The 27,952-nt window shown below is 46.4% G+C and overlaps 1 protein-coding gene and 1 pseudogene across 1 annotated transcript; both read right to left on the bottom strand.

Moving 5' to 3' along the window:
• Positions 1 to 1,134: 1,134 nt before the first annotated feature.
• SHPK (sedoheptulokinase) lies at positions 1,135 to 27,909 on the bottom strand. The gene is made up of 7 exons (XM_066262991.1): positions 27,617 to 27,909; positions 24,721 to 24,862; positions 14,542 to 14,725; positions 13,844 to 13,996; positions 12,362 to 12,537; positions 8,000 to 8,200; positions 1,135 to 3,556 (listed from the first exon to the last, which is right to left on the bottom strand). The coding sequence occupies exons 1-7, from the start codon at positions 27,782 to 27,784 to the stop codon at positions 3,144 to 3,146; spliced, it is 1,437 nt and encodes a 478-aa protein (XP_066119088.1). The 5' UTR covers positions 27,785 to 27,909; the 3' UTR covers positions 1,135 to 3,143.
• LOC136327654 (U1 spliceosomal RNA) lies at positions 26,527 to 26,706 on the bottom strand (annotated as a pseudogene).
• Positions 27,910 to 27,952: the final 43 nt, after the last annotated feature.

Below are 27,952 nucleotides of genomic sequence, written 5' to 3'. Positions count from 1 at the left end.
CGGTGGGGGACAAGGCTCTGCATTAGCATGCTCCAAAAGTGCACAAAGGCTGGTCAGCTGAGCTGGGGAGGGCCAGGTATCCACTCGGCACCTGACTCCACACCTGCAGAGCTGGCACTGAGGGAAGGGAGAAGCAGCTAGGGGTCAGAGGTGTGGGCAGAGAACGGAGACAGAAGAAATGGCCGGGCTATGCCCAACACTGGCTACATGAACGTGGGCGGTGGCTGAAGCTCTGGGCCTGCTTCGTAATCCACAAAACGGGAGACAGCACCTGCCCTGCCTGCTCTGCGGGGCTTTTCTGGGGATTAGTAAGAACACTGGGTGTGAATGAGCTCTGTGAGCTGGGAGAGCTCCAGGCAGCCATGGGGGTTATTGTGCTCATCCTCATTATTTTGGCATGAGACCACATCTGCTGAACGCTGAGCCGTATCCGGCAATTAGCTCGAGGGTGTGACTAATTGTTTTTTTTTTTTTTAATCACTTAATGTTTCATGAGTAACACAAGTGAGCATCTCTATACCAAGAATGCCTCACTTTCAGAGACATGGCCTGTCTGTAATTGTGGCTGAGGTCAGGTGTGACCGACCCTGTTTCCCGAGGGCCCACTGTGCGCTGTGTGAGCACACAGCAGTGAGTGGGGTGAATAAGATGGTCTCTGCCTTTAAGGAGGCCAGGATGGATGCGGAAGACCTACCAGGCTCTCTGTGACACTTACAGAGTGGGGCTCCCTGAAACAGGCATGAGCCAGGGCCAGCCGGTGGTGCCAGTGGCAAACACTGACAGGGCCCCAGGTGCCGGTGGCAATTACAGTCCAGTGGCAAACGTGCTGCGGGAGACTGCAGCAGGCAGATGCTGTCGAGCTGGGCCTTGGACAGGGGCAGGGTTCCACCCTGTGAGGAGAACGTTCCAAATATGGCACCAGCCCAAGTTAAGATGGAAAAGAGGACAGGGCAGAGAACACCTAAGAGGGACCCTGCCTTCAAGGACCTTAGTCCATTTGAGAAGAAGAAAAAAATGGAGAACAGGAAAGCCACATAAACACTACGTGGGTATAGTCAAGGGCCAAAGGAAAGGTGTGTGTGGCAGAGGACAGGGGAGTGAGCGGCACTCGCCGCCCTGCGGGGGCTCCCGCCGCATGCAATAGAAACAGCAGCAGGACTGTTAGCTGACAAGCTTGAACAGTGCCAGGCTCAGCGCTCAGAGGGAGTGGACTCGTGGAGAGGGGCCACACTGCACACTGGGCCGGCTGCCTGGGTTTGCAGGACACCCATGCAGTTCATAATCTTCTATTCACAGACTCCATCCATAGCACACCAAGAATGCAAGTCAGAGGACCAGTTTCCCCCACTGGACAGGGCTATCAGTTACCCTTCAGCTTATTCTGAAGTGCCTTCTTCCTCAGGGGCTACAAAGTAAAGGCACCTTAATTTATTCTAGTGGAGAGAAAAATTACACAACTTTCTTGAATGATCTGCAGTCGCTTGTCCTGGTAGAACTGTGGGACAGGCTGTGCCTCTCTATAGAAGAGCCCACACAGGATCCTCAGGGCTATGTCCAAACTTCTGAATCCAGCTCTGTGGCTCTGGTAGAACTCAGACTCTCCCCCAAGCAGAGAGGTGTCATTTATTATTTATTTACTTTTACTTACTGATTATAGGGAGAGAGAAACATCGATTTGTTGTTCCACTTATTCATGCACTCATTAGCTGATTCTTGTATGTGCCCTGACTGGGAGTCAAACCTGCAATCTTGGCATATTGATGCTCTATCCAACAGAACTACTCAGCCAGGGCAAGAGGTGTCTTTTTATTAAAGGGATGGGCTCTAGAAAAATAAGGTTTAGTATACAAAATTCAATCAGCACAGCCAGGAATATTCACCTAAGAGCTTCAGACAATCACATAATTCATAAAGTGACATTTATAAAGAGATGTCATGACTGCTTCTGAAACTCAGAGTTGCCTGGAAGCCTGAGTCTGCCTGAGGCTAGGATCACCCTTGGGAGTCTGGAAGTAGACACAGCGATGATGGCCTTCTCCAAGAAGCCACTACACGGTCATCCCTACCGACCACAGGAAGATTTAAGATGCTCTGGGGACCTTACAAGCATGCCAACTCAAGTGGCGGGTTTCTGTGAGCCAGGAACACAGGGTGGGCCGGCAAGGCCCACACCAATAGGAAGAAGAACTGGGGCCCATGGGATAAAGGGTCCTCTCTGAGTAAATCAGCCCCCTCCCAGGCAGGAGCATGCCTGGATGCACCTCTCCCCTGGGAAGGCTTCCAGGGTTGTGCAGAGGCAAAAACGGACTGCTGCACAGGACTGCTCCTAGAAAAGGGTCCTGCTGGTGCCTGGGCAGACTCTGGGGACCAATGTGCCCAAGTGCTGGGGCCACACAGCCTCCACCTCCCGCTGGTCAGGCTGCCCAACTCTCCTTCCCTGTTCCGTGCTTCCAGGCCAGTTGTGCTCTGAGGATCGAGGGCGGGTCCAGCACAGCACCCTCTCCTTGGGGGGTAGTGCATGGCAGGAAGGCCAGCACAGAGCCCTGCGTCTTGGTCTCAGCCAGCCTGCTTCACTGGCCATGGGCCTCTCCTGCCCCAGATAGCCAGCTGTGGCCAGGGAAAAACGAGACTGGGAAAGGGGTGACGTATACAATCCAGTAGGGAACGACTTTTCTGATAGTGCACGTGACCCAAGTCAGGGCTTCATATCCCTAAAAACAGTCAATCCAAAGCTGGGGGAGGGGTGGAGAGAAGGTCTTCTTTCTTTACTTAGAGCCACAGCCACCAGACATTTTGGTGTTGGGAGTCCACATTTATTTTCTCTTTGTCTACAGGTGAATTCCAGGTGAGCCTGCTGACCAGGATGCTGGGTTATTGTTCCTTTTCCCGCTTTTTCCTGCATTTACATTTGCAACAGCTCCCAGGTGAGTCTCTTTCAGAAGGCACTGACTTGGGATCTGGTTGCTGACTCCTGGCTGCATTTTTAGAGTGTGCCCCGAAGGAAGGTTCGTGGTCAAGATGGCACCCTGAGAATAACCATTGTTTAAAAGCCACCCACAGAGCTGTCCAGGAAAAGGATGACCCCAAGATCATGTCAGGAATAGTAGATAAAATTTGCAACAGTCCTTTGACCAAAGAGTGTGCTAAGACTCCTTCTGGTTGAGGTTTCTCTGGAGCATGACCAGCGCTGCCCCCATAGCCGCGTCCACATCCTGCCCAAAGGACACTGGGAAAGGGAAAGCCCGCTGCACCTCCTCCTTCAGCACCGTGTTCTTGGACAGCGCACTTCCACTGCTGACCACCCGCTCCACGCCCCATTCTTTGAGCTGCTGAAACGGAAGCATCGAGTGCAGGTTCTGAACAATGCCTCGGCACAGGGCCCGGGTCACGTGCCCCAGGGAGAGGTCAGAGGAGGAGATTCTGGTCACTGAGGCCAGCTGATCTGGCAGGTGCCTCTCGCCCAACACTGTTGGAGTGATGGTTAGGCAGGTGTCTCTCTGCTGATCAGCTGCCTGAATCATGCGTGAATACACAGTGGATTCTTCAACTTCCAGTCCTGCCAGGAACAGAGAAGACCTGTGTGAGTTCATGCACCCCCTTGCTGCAGGATGAGACAGTATAGAATTCCCTGAGGGCAGGGCTTCTCACTGTAGCTGGCTGCTTCCAACTCAGGGACTCAAACCATCTGGCCAGCTATCTCTGCCCCAGATCTCAGCCAGCTCTCTTGCTGCAGACGCCAGCCCAGACTTCAGGGAGAGGGCATGTAAATGTGAGCCCTAACCATCCCACAGCGATGGGACCCTTGGTCCCTAGGGGGCCATAATGCATATGCTGATCAATAAGTACCATCATGGCTACTACTAGACTTATTAACAGTGTCACAGAAATCCCAGGACCACAGGGCTGATTATGGTCCATCCCCTTGCAGAAGCTGAGAACCACCAGTCTAGACCAGTGCTTCCCACATTTGAATATACATAGCAATCACTTTAGGGATCTTATTAAAATGCAGCTTCTGACCCTGCATGCCTGGGGCAGGCCCTGAGATTCTACATTTGTTATCAGCTCCTTGAAGAAACCTGTACTGCTAGCCTAAGGACCATACTGGGTTTTTTTGTTTGTTTGGTTTTCTGTGAGAGAAAGAAATAGAGAGAGAGGAACAGACAGGTACAAAAAGACAGGAAGGGAGAGAGATGAGAAGCATCAACTCATAGTTGTGGCATCTTAGTTGTTCATTGATTGCTTTCTCATATGTGCCTTGACGGGGTGGCTCCAGCTGCACCAGGGACCTCTTGCTCATGCCAGTGACCTTGGGCTCAAGCCAGCGACCTTAAGCTTCAATCCAGCCACCTCTGGGATCAAGCCAGTGACCATGGGGTCATGTCCACGATCACACGCTCAAGCCAACAACCCCATACTCAGGCTGGCAACCTCGGGGTTTCGAACCTGGGTCCTCAGCATCCCAGACCAATGCTCTATGCACTTCGCCCCCATCTGGTCAGGCAGAGGACCACATTTTTTGAGGAGAAGGTTCTAGATCAGTGCTACCATACCTGAGGACATCAGAACCACCTGCGGCACCTTTATAAAATGCCCTGCTCAGGCCCCACCCCCACTCCAATTCCAAACCAAATAATCAGCATCTCTGCAGGTGGGACTAGAACGTCAACAGTGTTTTAAAAACTCCACAGTATTTCCAGTATGCAGCTAGCACTATGAACCACCAACCTGGAGTCACTGTGCAGTCTCAGCATCAGCACATTTAACCTATACAGACTCAACTATACATGAAATAGAGAGAAGTAATTTAAATATCAGAGTCAAAATTTGATCAGCAGGAGTCTGGTTAAACTCTGTTGAATAATGTGTATCTTTCCTATAGAAATTTTACTAAAATATCAGGAAAATCAGGTGCTTGGTGGATAACTTAGTTACCTGTGTACAATTATATACATCTGCAGGACTGAGTCCCTGGATATGCATGTGACATTCCCCCCTTAGAAGTTGTACCAATTTACATCACACAGCAATACATAAGAATGAGACTCGCCTGGCCTGTAGTGGCACAGTGGAATAACCTGGAATGCTGAGGTCGCTGGTTCGAAACCTCGGGCTGGCCCAGTCAGGGCACATATGAGAAGCAACTACGATTGATGCTTCCCACTTGCCCCCACCCCAAACCTTTCCCTCTCATCTCGCTAAAATCAATAAATAAAATCTTTAAAAAAAAACAGTGAGTCTCAGCCTGACCAGGCGGTGGCGCAGTGGATAGAGCTTCAGACTGGAATGCAGAGGACCCAGGTTTGAGACCCCAAGGTCACCAGTTTGAGCGTGGGCTCATGTGATTTGAGCAAAGCTCACCAGCTTAGACCCAAGGTCGCTGGCTTGAGCAAGGGGTTACTCGGTCTGCTGTAGCCCCCTGGTCAAGGCACATATGAGACAGCAATCAAATGCCACAACGAAAAACTGATGATTGATGCTTCTCATCTTTCTCCATTCCTGTCTGTCCCTATCTATCCCTCTCTCTGACTCTCACTCTGTCTCTGTTAAAAAAAAAAAAAAAAAAAAAAAGAGTGCATCTCTCTCCAAATCCTAGGATAGATATAAATGTAAAGACATCAACTAATGGGGAAAAAGGGGATGGGAAATAGGGAAAAAACATATCAATCCAACAGAAGACAGAGAGACGGTGGAGAGAGAACGACTAAATGCAGTGTGGTATCTTGATTGAATCCCAGAACAGAAAAAGGACATTAGTAGAAAAACCATTGAAATACAAATAAAATCTACAGTTTAAAAATAATGATGATGTGTTTGTGTTTCCTTAATAAAAACTCAAAAACATTTAAGAAAATGTTAAAGTGTTCTCCCTCTCAGGGAAACACTTGGGCCACAGCAGGCCCTGAGGAACACCTGGAGGAAGATGTGCACCGGCTGGAGGCCTGAGAGATCCGCTGCTCACTGTTTCTGTGTCCCATGGCTCACCACCTCACCCACATCTACTGCTGAGGTCAACTGCTGTGAGCTGCCAACTGTCCACACCATTGGATTAGAACCACAGAACATCGGAGCTGGGCAAACACAAACACAGAAGGGAAGAGATCTGCCAAGGCCACATAATGACTTGGGGACAGAGCTAGAAACCAGGGCTGCTTTCCTGGGTTGCACCCACCACACTATCCTTTTTTAACGAGTACTAGATCATACTTACTATGGGCCAGACACTGTTTTAAGTACTTCACAATATTAATTCAATGCTCACAGTCCTTTGAGACAGGTACTAGGATGATCTCCATTTTTAGATAAAGGAAGTAAAGCACAAAGGAGTTAAGTAACCTTCCCAAAGGCACACAGGAGGCGGCAGAGCTGAGATTCAAACCCAGGCCACCCAACTCCAGAGTCCCTGCTCAACTACCACATGAGTGTAGAACTCCCTAGTTTCCAGCCTCTGCAAGATAATGCAAATTCAGAGTATTCTGAATAGCAAGAGTCTTATTTTTGTACTTTATACTTTAATGTTCCCTTTATGATTAATAAATGCATCTTTTATCTAAGTAAATTTTATTTTATTTGCAATTGTATGTTCTTTCAATAAAATTACAAAACTGTAGAAATTTCATAAAAGGTTAAGTTACACAAAATAGTAACCTTCAAAACACTCTTTAGTTTCCTCAAAATAAGAACCAAGAGAATGCAAAAAAAAACTTTTTAAGGATCTTACTTTCAGTACTTTTCAGGGGTGAGGAAGTCACTGCCGTCTAAAGAGAAACACTGGCAAAGTTGGTCAACAACTGAGAGACCCATGCCAGTTAAACCAGTATCTATGCACTTGCCTGAACATTCTGATACCTGGTTCCCCATCTTGAAACTTCTTCTGATGCAAGATAAAACAAAATCAAAGTTCTATTATTTAAACCCTGGCTGGATAGCTCAGTTGGTTAGAGTACCTACCTGATAGACCAAAGTTTCAGGTTCGATCCCTGGTCAGGGCATATACAAGAATGAACCAATGAATGCATAAATAACTGGAACAACAAATAGATGTCTCTCTCTCTCTCTCTCTCTCTCTCTCTCCATTCCTCCCTCTCTCTCTCAAATCAATACATTGAAAATATAAAGTTCTGCTATTTAAATGAAGCATTCCTGAGCAGACCTCAGCTATGGGGGCGGAACTCCCTCCCAATCCTGACCTCCCTAGCCAGCCTGAAAAGACCCACACGAGTCAGCAACACTTGTCTGCATGACTGAGCGTCAGAGCTTCCCACGTGTTCCCTGCTGCCAGGGCCTCGCCTTGTGACTGGGCTGGATCTTTCTTGGAATAACCTGATGTGGAGTACCTACTGGTAACCAATGAATCTGATGAACATTATTTCCCTAGACCAGAAATCATTTCTACCTTCAGTGCTTAGAAAGGGAACCTCTTCTGGAAGAAGGAGGTTTCGTGTTTCCCTGTAGATGCAGAGCAGAGGAAGGCCTGAGCAACTCTACCCTGAAAATTAGAGGAGAGAGCAGGAGGACATCAGAATCTCAGGGCTCCTTCTAAGAAAGGGAGTCGGGACTAAGTGCTGTGAGGATTTTATAATATTGTAAAAGTTTCTAATATTGTAAAAGTTCCAGTTTTTTACCCATTCATACTTGAGCCTTTTATTTTCCACATGTAGTCACCAGAAGGAAAACCTCAAATGCAACGGATCTAGGGGCTCAGTGACAAGGAAAGTAAGACAGTAAGTAGGGCAGGGGAAAACTGGGAGAATATTACGATACTCCACAGTCAGGGTCAGGAGAGAAGGTTCCCCTTGAAAAGAGAGAGTAGGTGAGGGCAGCTCAGAAGATGAGAAGAAAGCTAGAAGCTCAGATTCGTAAGGGAAAAAAAGAAGTCCTAGAACCTGGCTGGGTCAGAGACGTGAATCTAGAAGCTTCAACAGCACATTCAGCGTCAAGACACTGCCACAATGAGAGAACAAACGGAGAAGACACCACTGTGCGGGCCACATCTTACCTAGATCTGCCACCCACTGGACCAGCATGTGGACGAACGTGGCCAGCACATTGCCCCCGTTGAGTGATGCTGCCACTGCCAGGTAGGTCCTGTTGAAGTACGGGAAGTAGGCAAGCGGAGCTGCAGGGTCTGGGGTTTGCGCTGGCTGGAATCCTGAAGGCATGGAGGCTGCCAACTGAACCGAAGTGCTGATGTTGAGAACTGGGGTCCGAGAAAAGCAAAGGTTAGGTCTGCTGGGGTAACTCGAAGGTTACAAGTCACAAAAGGGCAGGACAGTGTGCTGGTTTTTAAACTATGTCCAAAAACTCTCTGACATCTTTCTTTCAGGAGGTAGAGCCCAATTCCCCTCCCCATGAGTGGGGGCTGGACTCAGTGAAAGAATAAAGCAGAAGTGACAGTGTGTGACTTTGGAGGTCACAAACAAGCACTGCAGCTCTGCCTTGGGTCATGTGCTCTGGTGAAGGCAGGCAGTGTTGTGAGCAGCAGTATGGAGAGGCCCCTGTGGCACGGAGCTGAGGCCCCCCTGCTAACAGCCACACGAGGGAGCTGAGAAGTGGGCCCTCCAGGCCTGGTCCAGCCTTCATGTAAGGGTAGTCCCAGCTCACCAACAGCTTCAGTGCAATCTCCTGAAGGACCCTGAGCCACACTGTCCAGCCACACTGACATTCCTGAGGCTCTCAAAAACTATTTCATCTATTTTAAAACAGATATTTACAAAATAAATTTTAAACCCAGGCACACAAACACACAGAAAGAAACTGTGTGAGATAGTAAATGTTTGACATCTTTAGACAACTAAATATTGAGGTGATTTGTTACACAGCAGTGGACAACTATTTACAGAGAGTAAGACTTCAGCCAAGTGTTTTATTCTCGGCAGAGATCTCATTCATTTCCAGCATGTTCTACTTCCTTCTCATTTCCAAGGTACTTTTCTTCACCTCCCCCACGAGCAGTGGGAGAACTCCCAGACCCAGCAGAGAGGGGGCAATCTTCTCTTCTAGATCAAGGCCAGGGCATGCTGACCGTTCCAGGAGTCTCTTCATTTCTCACAAGACCTGACCAAGAAATCTGTTCTTCTCCATCTGTTCGAGGCCAAACTAACAGAGGTCGGCATTCAATTTTCACACTTACTAGGGTATCAGGAGCAAGGAAAGCAAAAACAAATCTCAGAAAGCCAATAACGTTTACTTTCTGCCATCAAGCCTTTCGCCATTACTATAAACCGGAAGCACTGTGCCCTCCAGAGGAGATGTCAGTGATGAGGGCCAACCAACCTTGCCCACAGACATGGCATAGCTGAGCCCAGGCCTGCAGCCCCAGACTGGAACCAGAGACCACAGCCCACTCAGTGAAGAGGGAGCCAAAATCTCACCTTCCCCTTCGATGAGCCACACAGAAAGCACATTTATACCCAGACAAGGACTGCCCTCTGTGGAATGAACAGCCCAATATTTGAAAACCACCAGATAGGAGGAAAGAACCAGGCCTTTATTGGCACCCTCCCAGTGCATCACAACTGCCCCACAAGAAAGGCGTCGTCACCCTCACTGTGGACAGTGACAAGGGCTCAGGAAGAAAAAAGCAGCCTGCCCAAGGTCACACCAGACAGAAACTAGAGTGGCTGAAACTCCAACCCAGGCCTCAGGGCTGGACTCCACAGCCCATGGAGTTCCCTGATATTCCTACCTCTAGTCAGGGATCCCCAAACTTTTTACACAGGGGCCAGTTCACTGTCCCTCAGACCGTTGGAGGGCCGGACTATAAAAAAAACTATGAGCAAATCCCTATGCACACTGCACATATCTTATTTTAAAGTAAAAAAACAAAACGGGAACAAATACAATATTTAAAATAAAGAACAAGTAAATTTAAATGAACAAACTGACCAGTATTTCTCTTTTTTTAAGTTTATTTTTTATTTTATTTTATTTTTTTTATTTTTTTTACAGAGACAGAGAGAGGGATAGACAGGGACAGACAGGCAGGAATGGAGAGATGAGAAGCATCAATCATTAGTTTCTCGTTGTGCACTGCAACACCTTAGTTGTTCATTGATTGCTTTCTCATATGTGCCTTGACCGTGGGCCTTCAGCAGACCGAGTGACCCCTTGCTTAAGCCAGCGACATTGGGTCTAAGCTGGTGAGCTTTGCTCAAACCAAATGAGCCCACGCTCAAGCTGGCGACCTCGGGGTCTCGAACCTGGGTCCTTGGCATCCCAGTCCGACACTCTATCCACTGCGCCACCGCCTGGTCAGGCCTGACCAGTATTTCAATGGGAACTATGGGCCTGCTTTTGGCTAATGAGATGGTCAATGTCTGGTTCCATATTTGTCACTGCTAACCGTAACAAGTGATATGACGTGCTTCCGGAGCTGTGACACGTGCATCCCACGTCACCAGAAGTAGTACCTGCCACATACAGTACTCCAGCCTGTGCTCCTCTCACTGACCACCAATGAAAGAGGTACCCCTTCCGGAAGTGCGGCGGGGCCAGATAAATGGCCTCAGGGAGCCACATGTGGCCCGCGGGCCATAGTTTGGGGACCCCTGCTCTAAATGAATAAGGAGAGAGACAGTGTACTGGGAAAATCAAAAGTCACAGCATAACCTTAGCATGTTTTCCTGCACCATTGATTTTAGTTGAAACTTTGGGAGAAAAATAACTTTTTTTTACCTTAAATGATTTTATCACATATATGTACAAACTAAATTGACAGAATTTTACCTCTCTGACTCAGCTAATTTTGAATTAACAGGAATTATTACCAAAAACAAAACAAAACCAGTCTCTTAAAATTATTTCTTAAGAATGTAATGAAAAACGAATAAACTACTACACAGAGTATAGTGCTGGTCAGAATTTTTAAACTCGGAGTTGAATTGTCATCATTCTAACTGATGGAGGAAAAAAGACGTGATGACTAAGAGAACCTGGATAAGATGAAGGAATTCTCTGTCCCCCCTGGTAACAAGGAGGGGCTCCCAAAGTGGACTAGCTCTGCCAGGCTGCCACAGGATCAACTGAAACACACATCCTGTTACCAGCCTGCTCAGGCAGGCAGGCCCAAATTCTACCCTAGCCCAGGGATGGACAGATAACAGCTCACAGGTGACACCATCTGTTTTGGTATGGCTCAAGAGATAAGAACAGCTTTAACTCTTTTTGTAATAACTTTATTGAGATGTAATTCATATAAATTCACCACAAAGTGTACCCCTTTAAAGTGCTCAATTCAGGGGTTTTTAGAATACTCACAGAGTTATACAACTATCACCACAATCTAATTTCAGATCATTTTCATTACTCCAAAAAGAACCCCCAGACCTGTTAGCAATCACCCCCTCCCTCTAACCCCTGGAAAATATTGATGTACTTTCTGTCTCTATGGTTTTGTCTAGTCTGGACACTTCATAGGAATGGAATCGTATGATATGAGGCCTCTGTGACAAGCTTCTTTTCATTCCTTTCACTTTCACTCACATGTTGTAGCATTTTAGCTGTGTGGACACACCACATTTTTTTAATCCGTTTATCAGTTGATGAGCATTTTGGTTGTTTCCACTTTTGGGTTAATATAAATAACGCTGCTGGCAACATTCATGTACGAGGTCTTGTGTGAACATGTGTATTCTGTCTGATGGGCATACATTTAGGAGCAGAATTGCTGGGTCATATGGTAACTCCCTGTTTAACTTTTGAGGAACTGCCAGACTGTTTTCCAAAGGGGTCGCATTGCTTTCCAATCCCAGTAGCATGTTCTTATATTTTCAAATGGTTGAAAAGAAATCAAAAGGAGAAGAATATTTCATGATAAATGAAAATTATATGAAATTCACATCTTGGTGTCTATATAGTTTTTCTGAATGGCTATTGGCTGCTTTCACACTCCAACAGCAGAGTTAAATAGTTATGACAGAAACCATATGGCCCTCAAAGCCTAAAATGTTTCCAGTCCGGCCCTTTGCAGAGTAAATTCGCCAACCCCTGCCCTACACGGCTGCTTCCACCTCACTGGGGCTCTCTTTCACCAAATACAGAAAAAACTAGGTTTTTAATCTGATGGGAAGAAACTTTCATTGACAAACACAATAACAAAAACCCTATTCTACCAATCTGTTCAATATTTTCTTGGTCACAGAGTTACACAGAAACAAGCCAACTACAGAGAGTTGTTTCCCTCAGCTGGCCCTTGAGAGGAAAGGCACAGGATTTGATCCAGAACAGAACTGGCCCTGCTGGATTGTAAACTCACCTGCAGGGAGGGAAGCATTTTACATGTTTACAGAATAACAAAGGACAGGATGCTAAGGCTTCCAAGTATGCGTGTAGAAGTCTGAGGAGAAAACAAAAGACTTACCTGCATCTGTCCTTTGGGCCATACAGGAATAGACGGAGGCCTGTAAATCACCCAAGGCCACGCCCACCTGTGTCCCCTTTGGGATGTCAAACCAAGCATGGGAGGTTCTGCCAGCCACACTGGCGGGCTCTGCGATATCAGGAAGCAGGTGGACGGGAAAGTCAGAGGCCCTCAGTCTGTAAACCAAAAGTGGACAGTGTATTTACCCAGTGCCTGGTTTTCTGTTTTTTTTGTTTGTGTTTTTGTTTGTTTTTTCTGAAGTTGGAAACGGGGAGGCAGTCAGACTCCTGCATGTGCCCAACCGGGATCTACCCGGAATGCCCACCAGGGGGCGATGCTCTGCCCATCTGGGGCTTCGCTCTGTTGCAACCAGAGCCATTCTAGCGCCTGAGGCAGAGGCCATGGAGCCACCCCCAGCGCCTGGGCCATCTTTGCTCCAATGGAGCCTCGGCTGCGGGAGGGGAAGAAAGAGACAGAGAGGAAGGAGAGGGGGAGGGGTAGAGAAGCAGATGGGCGCTTTTCCTGTGTGCCCTGGCCGGGAATGGTTTTCGGTTTTTTGTTGTCTCTGGGAAACTCAGCAAAGAAAAGCACTACAGGATATAAGGAGGAGAGGGGAGGGAAGAAGCCATTGTTCCCACAGGGATCTCTGGCTTTTTTAAGACCATGAGAAATAGGGTAGGATTTTTAAGAGTGAATACTGGCTTTCAAACACTTGAGATTGGCCTTTAGGGGAAAAAACCAATCATTTTAAGCAGAGATGATCAGTAAAATTTGGCTAAGAGCCAGATAGCACTGGCATCAGGCCCCTGCATCTGAAGGGGACACAAATACCCTGCAAAGGGAGTTTCCATGCAAACTCACAGTTAGTTAGCACAGACCAAACCCAAGTCAAGCCCACCGGCCCTCTCCTGAACACCAAATGCATTCATCACTCGGGGTTAGTGAACACAGGGCTGTCATGTTTATAAAACATGCTAGAAAGTCCTTTACCTGAACTACCAGGTGCTTTTTGTTTTATTACAAAGCTCAGAATTGGGGCCCTGAAGGAAGCGAACTTATAGGGCACTGGACTTCTGGACCTGAAAAGGCAAATGATTGTTTAAGCAGAACTTAAAAGGCATCCCTCGCTCCTACTACTTCCACTTCTTAACCTTACTGTAAAGTATGTATATATTACAGAGTCAAAGCTGCTCTTTGAAACCTATAGGCTGGATCAGGTCACACAGAATTGGGGAGCCCACCCAAGGTCTGGGTGACCGTGGAGAAGCAAGACAGCATGTTTTGGGAGGTGGCATCCCTCCCCACGGGCTTCACTTAACACCAGGGCCACCCTTGTCCAGTGCCTGGAACAGGCTGGGGGTCATTGGAACCTGATTCCTGACCTCTTGGAATCCCCTGCTATTCCCAAACGGGAAAGCCCCCAGTGAAGCTCTCCCTGGAGGTGCTGCCCCAGCTGGAGCCAGCCTACAAGGTCATACTCACATCTCCAAGTTCCAGCTTTGGCTCTGGCTGTTGAAATATCCCCAGCTAGCAGCATTCTGGTCAGACATCAGGGCTCTTGGCAAGTTACACAGCATGGCAACTACATAGTCGTGGATGGTACCAGCTGCATCATAGGACTTCAGGAACTCTGGGCTGTTTTCATACCAGAAACAATTCAACACGGTCTCACAGTGATGTAAAAGCATGTGCTGCGCCCAGCTGCGGGCAGTGTGGGCTGACATGGCACAGCTGGGTGGCAACCAGAACCGCAGATGTGTGGCTCCTCCACATGCATCTCCTGTGGTGTGGCCCTCCCAGATGCTCCAAGCAAAGCTGTCTTTAGGGGAGGGGACTCAGAGGAGGACTCATCCTGCCTTAGAAAGCAGGACATCAGCCGTTCCCAGAGTCCTGACCCCACCATGAACTAACCATGTGACCCTCGACAAGTCCCTTATCCTCTCTCTCTAGCCCCCTTATTTCCCCTCTGGGTTAGAACAGGATAGCCAATAGAGAGTCCTCTGGGAAATGAAGCGATTCTAGACCAAGTCTAGGTCTTGTGCCCACAACCTGCACAGGGTCACACTCACTCGGGGATGATCCAGCATCTGAAGGATGCTGACTGGCTCGAGGCGCAGCCTCCTGGCCACTCTCATTCCCCTGGAAATGTAGCATCCAATTCAGAGAACAGGTGTCTGTACCTATTTTTCATAAGCCAGAAGATGGTTGCACAGCCGAACCCCGTGGCTACGTTGAGATGGGACTCTGGCTGAGGCAGAGAAGCCAGGAACCTGCTGCTACATCGGCCATCCTGCCATGTGATCAGGTGGCTCACAGCTCTGGGCTCAAACACAGGGGGAGCACCTCCCTCTGTCCACTCACAGCCTGGAACAAAAGAGATTACCAAAATCAGAGGAAAAAGCAACTGAGCAGCAACAGCACATCCTTGAGACTGCTCTTCCAGTGAGGTCCCAGCACGGTCCTCATAACCCGTGATACAGCTTCACTCATACACATGGGTTCTATTATCCGAGCTCCTGGATTTAGTGCCTGGCTCTACCACTAACAGCCATGGGACCCTGGGCAAGTCACTTACTCCCTCCATTTGTCCCACTTCTTCTATGTTCCTTTTTATTCATTTTTTAACATTGATATAACTCCCCTTCCTTAATAAGAAAAGAAGTGTAGCACACTCTCAAGTCCCCTAAACTCTGTCTTTCCAACCCTCCTCATAAAGATTTATCTAGACTTGACTCTGGATGATTGTGAATATATTCTCTCTTTTCCTTTGGTCTTAGCTAATTGATTTTTAATTTTTATTTATTTATTTATTTATTTATTTATTTATTTATTTATTTATTTATTTTAGTCAGAGGAAGGAACGCAGAAACACAGACTCCTGCATGTGCCCCGATAGAGAGCCATCCTCAGCACCCGAGGCCAACTCGCTCGAACCAATCAAGCCATGGCTGTGGGAGAGGAAGAAAGAGAGAGAAAGAGAAAGAGAGGGGGGTAGAGAGAGAGGGGACAAGAAGCAGATGGTCACTTCTCCTGTGTGCCCTGACCAGGAATTGAACCCGGGACATCCACAAGCCAGGCCAACGCTCTACCACTGAGCCAACCTGGCCAGGGCTTATTGATTTTTAGACACCAAATTGTACTAAAAAATCTAGTCATCTTTACTTCATTTATCCTTGAAATATCTTCTGGATTTTTTCTGTTGTTAAAATACTTCACCCACACAACTTTTCCATGTCTTTCTGTGAAAAAGTGTTTGAAAACCTATTGTCTCTGAATATTTTTTCATTTCCTCACATTTAAATGACAGCTTGATCAGTTAACAATATTCTAGGTTCTAAGTTCCTTTTCTTCATTGCTTAAAACCAGTATCTGTAGATTTATATAGTATGTAGATTACTTACTACTCCTCCCATTAAGAGGTAGAGTCTAAATCCTCTTTCCTGGAATCTGAGCTGGCCTTGGTGACTTGCTTAACCAAGACAACTGTGGCAAGAGTGACATCCTAGGACTCCCAATGCTAAGTATAAGAAGCTCCACAGCTCCCACAAGAGCTTCTTGGAGTGCTCACCCAGGGAAAGCCAGCTGTCATGTAAGGAGTCCCACTACCCAGAGGTCACCATGCTGGAGAGACTATGTAGAAGTCACATGTAGGCATCTGGCAAACCATCCCCAGCTGAGCCCAGCCTTCTAGCCTTCCCCACCAAGGCACCAGGCACTGAGCAGAGCCATCCCAACCCCCACCCCACCCCCGACCAGTCTGTCCACCAGATAAATACTCCCAAACAACCTCTATCAACCTCCATGTAGAAAAGAAGATCAGTCAGCTGAGCCCGGCACAATATTTACAAGATATGAGTAAATGGTTGTTGTTTTAAACCACTGAGTTTGGACAGAGTTCGTTAGTAGCAGTAGATAACCAAAACATCAATACACTGCCTATTTACATAGACTTTTTAAAAATGGTTTCTTGGGGTGGCATTGGTTAATAAAAACTATATGGGTTTCAGGAGTATAGTTCTAAGTACACAGAATATTGCTGTTGAAAAAAATTAATGTTAATCTACTTCTAAGTCTTTTATATGGGATCTGATCTTTCACTCTATACGCTTTTGGAACTTTCTCTTTGCCTTTGAGTCCTTGAAAGTTCACTATAATAGATCTAGCTGAAGTTTTCCTTCTCTCTCCTCTTTGACGTTCTATGGATGCTTTTAGGCTGGGGCATTACATTTTATTTTGTCAATTATGGAACATTTTTCTCCATTCTTCAAATATTTCCTCCTCTACCACTTTTATTTTTTTCCCTCTGGGTCTCCTATTATTCAGATGCCAGTACTTCTGAATCCTCAGTCTCTCTAAGCTTTTCCTTTATATTTTCTATTTCTTTGTACTTTCTTTCTTCCTTCTGAGATATTTCCTCAATCTGATCTTTCATTCTCTCTTTCCTCTTCACTCTGAAGTTCAATCTATTCTATTAATCTCATCTATTACATGCTTTATCTCAACTACTATATTTTTCTTCTTTTTTTTTTTTTTTTTTTTTTTTTTACAGGGACAGAGAGAGAGTCAGAGAGAGGGGTAGATAGGGACAGACAGGAATGGAGAGAGATGAGAAGCATCAATCATCAGTTTTTCATTGCGCGTTGCAACACCTTAGTTGTTCATTGATTGCTTTCTCATATGTGCCTTGACTGCGGGCCTTCAGCAGACCGAATAACCCCTTGCTCAAGCCAGCGACCTTGGGTCCAAGGTGGTGAGCGGTTTTTGTTTTGTTTTGTTTTGTTTTTGCTCAAGCCAGATGAGCCTGCGTTCAAGCTGGCAACCTCGGGGGTCTCGAACCTGGGTTCTTCTGCATCCCAGTCCGATGCTCTATCCACTGCGCCACCGCCTGGTCAAGCTACTATATTTTTCATACCTACTATTTCTGCTTGGTTATTTTTGGGTTTTTTTCTTATTGTTTCCTCATTAATATCCTCCTTTAATATCCTTTAATATTATGTCAGCCTTGTTTTAAATTCTTAGTCTGTCCATTCTAATAGCTCTGCTTCTGATGTTTTTCTTGTGAAAGCGTTTTGCTCTTAAAATGACATCTTGCTCTGGCCTGTGAGCTCATTTTGCCCTAGGAGTATTGGGTACTGTCAGGCAATGGAAATGGGTGAGGCCCCGTCCCTGTCAGCCCTGAGGGGCTGGGGAGGATGGAGGACTGCTGGGGTGGATCCAAAGCTAGTCATCCCCACACTGAAAGATACCTCCTCAGGGCAGGGCTCCCCTCTGCCCCCTGGTAAGAAACAATGTTAAGAGCATCCTTAGGTTGTGAGTCACCAGTCCTGGGATTTGGGCAGATATACCTGCTTTTCTCTACTGCTTTGATTTTATTCCTGAAGACACCTGTGAGTTTCTGTGAGTTGGGGACAGGCGCTGCTTGTCCGATAGCCATGGCAAGCCAGGGAATCAGCAGTTCCCCCTCCCAGTTTACCCTTCCACAGGCAAGGCTGGCTGCCTCTTGCCCCAAACCCAAATCATCAACCCATACGCACCAGCCCCATCAACCCAGGCTTTCTGATGGTGTTTCTCCCTTTTCCCTTGTGTTTTTCTCCTACGATTCCTCTAAAACCCATCTTGGGGAAAAGAGCCAGCAGCCAAGCTAGTTCGGTATTTTGGTGGCAACTGCATCTATAAGTCTAGAAGTAGAGGGCACTTATAACTCAGTTTCCTGCGTCCTGGTGCTCCTTCCTGCCCATGTGTTGACCTTACTTTCAGGCTGGTAGCAAAGGGGAGGGTTAGAGTTAGAGTTAGGGTTGTGTGCTGTGTGTACTATGTGTGTAGGGTTATATGTATTAAATGAGTTAACACATGGAAAGCACTTAGAACAGTACCTGACACAGAGTCAGTGCCCAATTAATGTCAGTGGTGATGATAATGACAATAATAAACTTTTACCTTCTAAACTCTAGCAGCCTTTGCGAAAGAGAATATACCCCATTACATATCTTTTCTCACACCTCCATGCAATATAAATACAACTACTTCAGCAGAGTGGAAAAAGAATGTTGACAGTCAAGAAAATTTTTTAAATTTTTATTTATTTATTTTTTAGAGAGAAAGGAAGGGAGAAAGAGAAACATCAATTTGTTCCACCTATTTACACATTCATTGGTTGATTCTTGTATGTGCCTAACTCAGGACTGAATCCACCACCGTGGCACATTCAAATGATGTGCTAACCAGCTACCTGACAAGGGTAAGTGAAGAAAATTTAACAGCAATCAAGAATGCTCCAAATCTGCCTGACCAGGTGGTGGTCCAGGTGGTGGTGCAGTGGATAGAGCATTGGCCTGGGACACTGAGGACCCAGGTTCTAAACCCTGAGGTTGCCGGCTTGAGTGCTGACTCACCAGCTTGAGCACAGGCTCACCGACTTGAGCGTGGGTTATAAACATAGACCCATGGACTCTGACTTGAACCCAAAGGTCACTGGCTCAAAGCCTAAGGTTGTTGGCTTGAAGCCCAAGGTCCGTAGCTTGAGTAAGGGGTTACTGGATCAGCTGGAGCCTGCAGGTCAAGGCACATATTAGAAAGCAATCAATGAACAACTAAAGTGTCACAACAAGTTGATGCTTCTCATCTGTTTCCCTTCCTATCTGTCCCTGCCTGTCTGTTGTCTCTCTCTCTCTCTCTCTAAAAAAAAAATACACTCCAAATGGAGATGAGACTCTGGCCTCCATTGCAGAACAGTGATGCCATGAAGCAAAGCCCTACATAAAGCTGCTTCATGGTTATGCCTGATCTCAGACCCTAGATTTGGGAGCCCAAACCATTACATTTTCCTATAAATTTTTTCACTAAGGACCAAAGAAAAAGATTTAATTCTGACCTGTGGAGGCACAGTAGATAAAGCATCGACCTGGAATACTAAGGTTGCTGGTTTGAAACACTGGGCTTGCCTGGTCAAGGCACGTATGGGAGTTGATGCTCCCCCCCCCCGCCCTAAAATGAATAAAATCTTTTAAAAAATAAAATCAAATTAAAATTTAAAAAAAAAAAACCTCTTTGGCCTGACCTGTGGCAGCGCAGTGGATAAAGCATCAACCTGGAACACTGAGGTCGCTGGTTCGAAACCCTGGTCTTGCCTGGTCAAGGCACCTATGGGAGTTGATGCTTCCTGCTCCTCCCCCCTTCTCTCTCTCCCCCCTCCTCTTTAAAATGAATAAATTAAAAAAAAAAATTTTAAGAAATTTAAAAAAAAGATTTAATTGCCTCTCAAGCTATGAAACATCTATTCGCTCACTCATACATGCATAATTGAATGATATATTTGAGTATCTAATATGTATTAGGCACTAGTTCTAGTCCCTGAGATTATTACAGCAGTGAGCAAGGAAAAGTCACTGACTTTAGAGATATAGAATATAAGCAAGCAAATAAATAATACTAGGTAGTTTTAGCTGCTATGAAAAAAGATACAACAGAGTAGGTAAGGGGATAGAGTGATAACTTGTTGGAAAGTGATCAAGGAAGTCCTCTCTGAGGGGACAGGTGAGGAGGGCCTGAATGGAATAAGGGAGTGAGCCATAAGAACATCTGGGGACATGTGTTGCAAATAGATGGAACAGCTAGGCAGACTGCGAAATCTTGTCAATCTCTGGTTAGTATGCCTGAGCAGTACCTACAAGAGGCTATTATAGATGCATGCACCTATAGTACATTATGTTTCTCCTGAGGGATGGGGAAGGCTCTTCCTAGGAGTAGTCTGCCTCACAACTATATTTCTGCCTAAACCTAAAGCTGGGATTCTTTTTTTTTTTTTTTTTTTTTTTTTTACAGAGACAGAGAGAGAGTCAGAGAGGGATAGATAGGGACAGACAGACAGGAATGGAGAGAGATGAGAAGCATCAATCATCAGTTTTTCGTTGCGACACCTTAGTTGTTCATTGATTGCTTTCTCATATGTGCCTTGACCATTGGCCTTCAGCAGATCGAGTAACCCCTTGCTCGAGCCAGCGACCTTGGGTCCAAGCTGGTGAGCTTTTTGCTCAAGCCAGATGAGCCTGCACTCAAGCTGGTGACCTCGGGGTCTCGAACCTGGGTCCTTCCGCATCCCAGTCCGACGCTCTATCCACTGCGCCACCTCCTGGTCAGGCTAAAGCTGGGATTCTTATCCCAGCCCTAAAGCTAGGTCTCCACAGCCTTTCCTCAATCCCTTTAAAAGCTTCCAAAATTCTTTTGATTTGTTTTAGACTATCGTTTTTATTTTCTTTGTATTATAAAATAAATATGGGCCCTGGCCGGTTGGCTCAGTGGTGGAGCGTCAGCCTGGCGTGCGGGAGTCCCGGGTTCGATTTCCAGCCAGGGTACACAGGAGAAGCGCCCATCTGCTTCTCCACCCCTCCCCCTCTCCTTCCTCTCTGTCTCTCTCTTCCCCTCCCACAGCCAAGGCTCCATTGGAGCAAAGATGGCCCGGGCGCTGAGGATGGCTCTGTGGCCTCTGCCTCAGGTGCTAGAATGGCCCTGGTTGCAGCAGAGTGATGCCCCAAGATGGGCAGAGCATCGCCCCCTGGTGGGCATGCCGGGTGGATCCCGGTGGGGCGCATGCCGGAGTCTGTCTGACTGCCTCCCCGTTTCCAACTTCAGGGGAAAAAAAAAAACAAATATGAAGTTCTTACCATGTACCAGGTATTATTCAAAGTACTTTAAAAATGTTAATTCATTTAATCTACACAATAGCCTTATAAACAGATGTGATAATTATCTCCATTTTACACGTAAGAAAAATGCAGAAAAAAGGAAGTTAAAAATGTGGTTGCCTAAATGGTAAAACCCGGATTCAATTCAGGTAGCCTGTTTCAGAATCTGGCTTGACAGGTACACTTTTTCTTTTCTTCTTTTTCTTCTTTTGTAAAGAATTGATATTTTTAAATCTTTTTTAATTACACACGTGATAAGTAAATGCATTCTCAATATAAAATGTTCAAATATTATAGAAAAAGCAAAAGGCCTGCTTGACGATTCCCCACCTAAGTCCCAGCCCCCTTCCTGTCACTGTCAGTACTTGCTGGATGACAAGTTTTTAGACTCACAGATATTTTGTTTGGCTTGGTTGGTTTGAGTTTCATTGTTTTTTGTTGTTGTTGTTGTTGTTGTTGTTGTTTTGTCTATTTAAAAAAAGAAAATAGTGCTATATTGTATTTCTTTTTCCAGGGGTTGTTTTTTATCATCCAGCAACAATGTTGTAGAGTTCTCTTCATGTCAGTATACATGAACATACCCTATTCTTTTTAACTACTGTATATCATTCCACAGCATGATCACATGAACATTTATTTAACCCTCTGATTAAATGTCAGTTTTCTCTACTATAAACAAGGATGCATGAACGACCATGATTATGCCTCCTTATGCTCATATGTGTTAAAGTACTTCTCCTGAACAGATTCCAAGTAGTAGCGCTGTTAAGTCATAGCAGCTATTTTCTTTTTTCCTTTTAGTAGAAGCTATCTTTTTTTTTTTTTTTAAGTGAGAGAGAGAGACAGACAGGGACAAACAAAAAGGTAGGGAGAGAGATGAGAAGCATCAACTCATTGTTGCAGCACCTTAGTTGTTCATTCATTGATTTCTCATATGTGCCTTGACGGGAAAGGGGGGGTCTCTAGCCGAGCCAGTGACCCTTGCTCAAGCCAGCAACTTCGGGCTTCAAGCCAGCAATCTTTGAGCCATTAACCATGGGGTCACGTCTATGATCCCACGCTCAAGTCAGCATTCTTGTGCTCAAGCTGGTGAGCCCGTACTCAAGCTGGATGAGCTACGCTCAAGCCAACGACCTCGGAGCTTTGAACCTGGGTCCTCAGTGTCCCAGGCTGACGCTCTCTATCCACTGCGTCACCACCTGGTCAGGCGAAGCTATCTTATTTTTAATAGACCCCACCAAATTGCCCTCCAAAAGCTCTACTGATTGACACTCACAAGAGTGGTATTTAAAGAAACCAATTTCCCAGCCCTTTGCCAACTCTTAACATTATCAAACTTTGATTTCTTATACCCTAGTAGGTAGAAAATGATTTCTTGTTGTTTTCATCTGAGCTTCTCTAATTACTAATGACATTGAACACATTTTTGTATGCTTATTAGCCATTTGTATTTCATCTTCGAGAAACTGCCTGTCCTTATCCTTTGCCCATTTTTCCACAGGGCCATCTGTCCTTTGTTATTAGTTCTTTAAATGTTCCCATAATTGTCCTTTGTCTACTATACACTAGCAATCTTTCTACCCAATCTGCCGCATGCCCTTTAGCTTGGTTTTATGATCACCACTTCTCCCCTGTTATTACTGAGCCTGAAAATGGAGTTTTGAAACAGTCGTAACCACAGGCCTCTCAGAAGACACTAGTCATTCCACTCCTCTCCTCCAATTGCCTCACCTGTGCCCTCCTGGAAGCACTTAGCTCTCTGCTCGGGTTGCTGGTCCCCGTCTATGTTGACTGCATTGAGTGTGCCCTGGAAGGTAAGGGCTTCATCCACTCTTTTCTATGTCTCCCGTGGGGCCCACCACAGAGCCTTATATGTTGTGGGTACTAAACCCAAACTGAATTACAGCCACCATTAAAAGCAGAAGCAGAACGACCTGATCCCAAATTGACTTCAACTAATTCTGCTAAGCAGATATCATCATCGTCAAACAGTGGCTTTCCTCCTTCCCAGAAACAGAAAGCAAGACAAAAAGGCATGCAGGCTGGCTCAATGAAATATTAAGCAGCTCTCTCCAACGAGACAGCGATGGCTTGTGTGGTTGTTGTAAGAGTCCGGGAGACAGGCAGAAGGGAAGGCATATGATGAGACCACAATCATTAGATCCCTGCTGTCCTCTTTGGAAAGGGTTTTAGTATTAAAAGGACATTTATTCTCGTTAATGCAAAATTAAGGAGTTTAAAAAGCTTTTACAACCTAGACTCCCTCTGAGAGGTCAGCTCTAACACCGTAATCAGCCTTCTGCTCCTGCTACTGATGGGAGCCAAGCAGCTCCTATGGTCCCAGCTAGCCTGACAATAGGATGGATGGATGGAAGGAAGGAAGGAAGGAAGGAAGGAAGGAAGGAAGGAAGGAAGGAAGGAAGGAAGGAAGGAGCTTGCACTGGCTTCTCTAGGTACCAAGCCCATCCTGGGGACTGATCAAAAGATGCAGCACTAGATACCAGTCATTCTGCTGAGAAGCAAGTCGCCACTCACTTGGCCCAAGGGAATCAGAATCACTGGCTCTCCAGGCAGGAAGGGATGAATCCAATGTTCAAATCCCTTTAACTACAGCCTCCCAAAAAAGCTACCCATCTCTGCTTAAAACACCTGCAGTAAAATATTGGTATTTATGAAGCTCGGTGATGGGTGTGTCAGTTCACAATACTACTCTCCATATGTTTACATCAATATAGAATTTTTTATAATTAAAAAAATAGTTCAATGCCTGACATAACACAGAGTGCAGAACTTTCTATGGGAGTCTAATTCTTCCTTGGGCAGCCTGCTAGAAAGTTCCTCCCTTCATTAAGCTACAGTGCCCCTCTGTATCTCCGGTCCTCCAAGAGGCCTTTAAAGCTCAGCATCTGTACTCAGATATATATGGGGTCAAAAGCTAGAGTTGCCACTTGTTGCCATATGACCCCAAGCATATTATTTTAATCTCTCCGAATCTCAACTCTTAGTCTGCATAATGGGGGTGGTATGTAACCTGCATAACAAGGTGCTGGGAAAGTTCACTGAGTTCATGCAGGTTAACATCCTTTGCCTAGCACCTTGCATGTTAATTGCTCATTGCTATTTTATTGGCTTAGTTTTCCTCCTGGAGGTTAAACAGAACAGATCACTTACCTTTGCACTGTAGCAGACCTCCTGATACAAGATGACCAACTAAATAATGCTTAGCTAGCAACTGAGCCCATAAAAAGGACATACCCTGGAATTTAAAAATCACAGATATCTGTGATTATGTTTAACAATAAAACTATACCCGCATTCAGAAGAGTTTCCTCTTGGCATCTCTTAGAGCCACACCACTTCTTGGTTGCCGGCAGTGATGCTCTGAGACAGGCACATAAAGGGAAAGCTATGGAAAATCTGCTCCTTGGAATCATACATAGAATCAGGAAGAATTCACTCTTCTCCCTCTCTCTATTACTAACTAACGCGCTAATGATGTGTAAGTGGACAGTTCACTGATTAACAAATCTGTACAAGACAGGATGTATACAAAATATGAGGCAGTAGCCACTGCATCCACTGCAGAATAACCTGACCCTTCAGACAGCCCACAGCAGCACTTTTCTCATTCTGCAGTGACTGTTAACAGCATGTGATCATCCCCGGAGCCCAGCATACCTTGGCCTGTTTTCCAAAACAGGACTCCATGCATCTGTCCCGACACTCCAATGCCACTGACTTTCCGCAGTTGCTGCCGTGGAAGAGCAGCAAGACACTCGTTTAGGGCTTGGATGATTCTACTCACATCCTGCTCCCGCGCCTGGAAACGGAACAGGACACATAAGGCAAGGGATTTCCTGGGTGGCAGCTGCCCAGCTAATTCCACTGGGGTCACGTCCTGACAGACCTCAGGGAAGGATGTGAAACTGAAGGTTCTCCACCACCTCCCTCAGGGTGTGGAGCAGGAATGTGTAGGCCAAGGTGAGGCACTGCCACAGATAAGGTTCCGCTAGTGGCCCAGGCCCTACACTCCACTGCCCTGCCCCACAAGAAGGTACAGCTAGCAAGGAAGGACAGGAAAACACAAGACCCTCCTTCTATTCACACCCCTTTTTACAGATGAGGTAACTGAGGCCCAGAAAGGAAAAATTAATAACTCAGAAAGTGTCACAGGGCTTCCTTCAAAAACCCTCATTGCAAATACCTAAAAGACTGACCTTCCACATAACTGCCAGCTTGACCATGGTGTACACAATACTACTTCAGACTGAGAAGTATGGTCATGAAGAAAGAACAGAGCCATGAGCTATTTCTATAGATCAGTGGTTCTCACCTCAGTGACTTCTGATCCCTATGAGACATTTAGCAATATGGCAATATTTTGGGGTGTCACAACTGGGGAGGAGGGTTCTACTGGTATGTAGTGAGTTAGAGGTCAGGGATGCTGCTAAACACCCTGCAAAGCACAGGATAACTCCCACAACAAAGAATCATCCCTATCCAAAAAATCAACAGTGCTGAAGTTGAGAAATCCTGCTGTAGATGAAACTATAGGAATGCTATTTGTCCCAAAGCACAACACACACGTTGTATTTTAGGTCATTCTGTACAATGCCATGAGTTTATCAGGATAGGCATTATGTCTGTACATACTAGATTCTCGATTGTTTGTAGAAGCAGTGCTGCCCACTTTGCTGGCTTTATGCCATTTCTCAAAGGCATCAGAAGACCCAGTTGCATCCCCTAAACCCCTCATTAGGCAGTTATGGTGTAGTGGGTGTGCCTATAAACATAGAAGAGCCTGTTGAATGCTGAGGAAAGGGGAAAAGTAGTGTTCAAGAAGTGGCCCTATTTCAAGGGAAAACGACACTGCCTAAACCCAGACAGGATTTCCTGGGATTTACTCGTTTAGGGCTTGAATGATTCTACTCACATCCTGCTCCCGTGCCTGGAAACAGAACAGACCTAAACGAGTAAATCCCAGCCCTCAACCCTGTAATCCCAGCTCTGCTGCTCACTCTCACAGTCAGAACTGACTTTGTCTCCATCTCATAGTTCATGAAGTGATATAATCATTCTGAAATGCCCTGATGTCCCAATCAATTTTGAAAGCCTCTATGAAAATGCAAAGTGTTGCCTGACCAGGCGGTGGCGCAGTGGATAGAGCGTCAGACTGGGATGCAGAGGAACCAGATTCGAGACCCCAAGGTCGCCAGCTTGAGCGTGGGCTCATCTGGTTTGAGCAAAAGCTCACCAGCTTGGACCCAAGGTCGCTGGCTCCAGCAAGGGGCTACTCGGTCTGCTGTAGCCCGCGGTCAAGACACATACGAGAAAGCAATCAATGAACAACTAAGGTGTTGCAACGTGCAATGAAAAACTAATGATTGATGCTTCTCATCTCTTCGTTCCTGTCTGTCTGTCCCTGTCTATCCCTCTCTCTGGCTCTCTCTCTCTGTCTCTGTAAAAAAAAAAAAAAAAAAATGCGAAGTGTTACTGAAACCTTAATCTTTTTTTTTTTCAGTCCCCCACTACCACAAATTATGCAGTCGAGTTTCCCACATTTGGGGAAATCGCAGGGGTCAGCACACTCGGTGTGCAATGAGTGAGCCTCACCCTGGAAAAACCACCTTTGTGAACATGGTATCTCCCCTGCCAGGTGAGTATGAAACCTTAATCTTTAGACATGCTTCTGAGCAAGCCGGACTCTGAACCCTTAAAGAAATGAGTCCAGATATGTGGCAAGAATTTAGGAAAACAAAGCTCTTGGGAGTGGTGTTTGGCTCAGAAAATGGAGGTTTGTGGCTAGATGGGACCATAGAGTCTACCTATTTCAACTCGGAGAACAAGCTGAGATCTGAAAAAATGGTTAAAGTTCCTTGATATTAATTCTGTTGTTAACTAACTAAACATAGAGCTATCTTTTTCAGGGAAGTGATGAAATCCAGCTCCGAGGATTGACAACAGAGCCCACTGTGGTAAAAAAAAAAAAAAAAAAAAAACACAACTCCATTTCTATCTCGCAGCTTTCACAAGACACTACTTGTAGTGCACTACTGAACTTCACAAGATAAACCATTAGTATGTAAATATCAATCCGATTTTCTTCTAATGACTCTTTCCTCCAAGGTCTTTCTGTTTTTCTCTCCATCCTTTTTTCCTCCAAAGTTGTCTCAGCTTTTGGGGACTTGGGGGTGGGGGTGACTTTTGTTGACCAAGGGTCTGAGTATCTCAGTCCACATTCTGCTCCTGTTAAGCCTGATTCTGCATCTGATTTCCCGAGGAAAACCCAAATTCTGCCCTGGGGAACAAACTGAATCCTGAACTTGACGCAGTCAGGAGGAGAGCTGCACAAGGAGAGGCACTGTGCAGGATGAGCACCATAGACAAGGCCATGAGAGGGGGAGACCAGTGCCTTATCGGATCGGGGCAGCTGCAGCAGTCAGTGGAGGTCAGGTGGGCTGCAGCAGTCAGGGCGCCTTCTCCGAGGAAGTGGGTGTCGGAGCGGTCTCCTCGAGAAAGGAACGGGTTTTCAGGAGACTACCCGAGGCGGCGCGGCTCCAGGGCAGTGCCTCACCTGGGGCCCGGCCGCCGCGCTCTGGGCCGCCGCTTCGGCCCGCGCGGCCCGGACACAGCTGGCCAGTACCACGAACCCTGATGGGTCGCCGGGCGCAGCCTCCACCACGGCCGCCTTCACAGACGTGGTGCCCAGGTCGATGCCGAGAGTGACCGACGGAGCAGCCATGGCCGTGGGGACCCGCGTAGGTCTCGTCCGATAAGGAGCACTCCCACACACACAGCACACTTAACGAGAGACCAAGGTGCGGAGGCCAAGCCTTGCTAACCAAGCCTTCAGCCACAAAGTAAAAGCTGGTTGTCTTCCCATTGGCCGAGGCAGGCGGAACCCCGAAAC

This window comes from Saccopteryx bilineata, chromosome 2, assembly GCF_036850765.1.
Source record: "Saccopteryx bilineata isolate mSacBil1 chromosome 2, mSacBil1_pri_phased_curated, whole genome shotgun sequence".
In the NCBI taxonomy this organism is placed as follows: domain Eukaryota; kingdom Metazoa; phylum Chordata; class Mammalia; order Chiroptera; family Emballonuridae; genus Saccopteryx; species Saccopteryx bilineata.
The sequence above is the reverse complement of the archived record's forward strand: the minus strand, read 5'-3'. Positions and strand labels throughout refer to the sequence as shown.

What these genes read in the sequence shown, in the direction of transcription:
- SHPK (XM_066262991.1), bottom strand. Translation starts at nt 27,784, where the DNA reads ATGGCTGCTCCGTCGGTCACTCTCGGCATCGACCTGGGCACCACGTCT. An exon ending in GTTTTGGAAAACAGGCCAAG is followed by an intron (nt 14,726 to 24,720) that starts GTATGCTGGGCT and finishes CTTTTGTTCCAG; the next exon opens with GCTGTGAGTGGACAGAGGGA. An exon ending in TTCTGGCTTATGAAAAATAG is followed by an intron (nt 13,997 to 14,541) that starts GTACAGACACCT and finishes GTATGAAAACAG; the next exon opens with CCCAGAGTTCCTGAAGTCCT.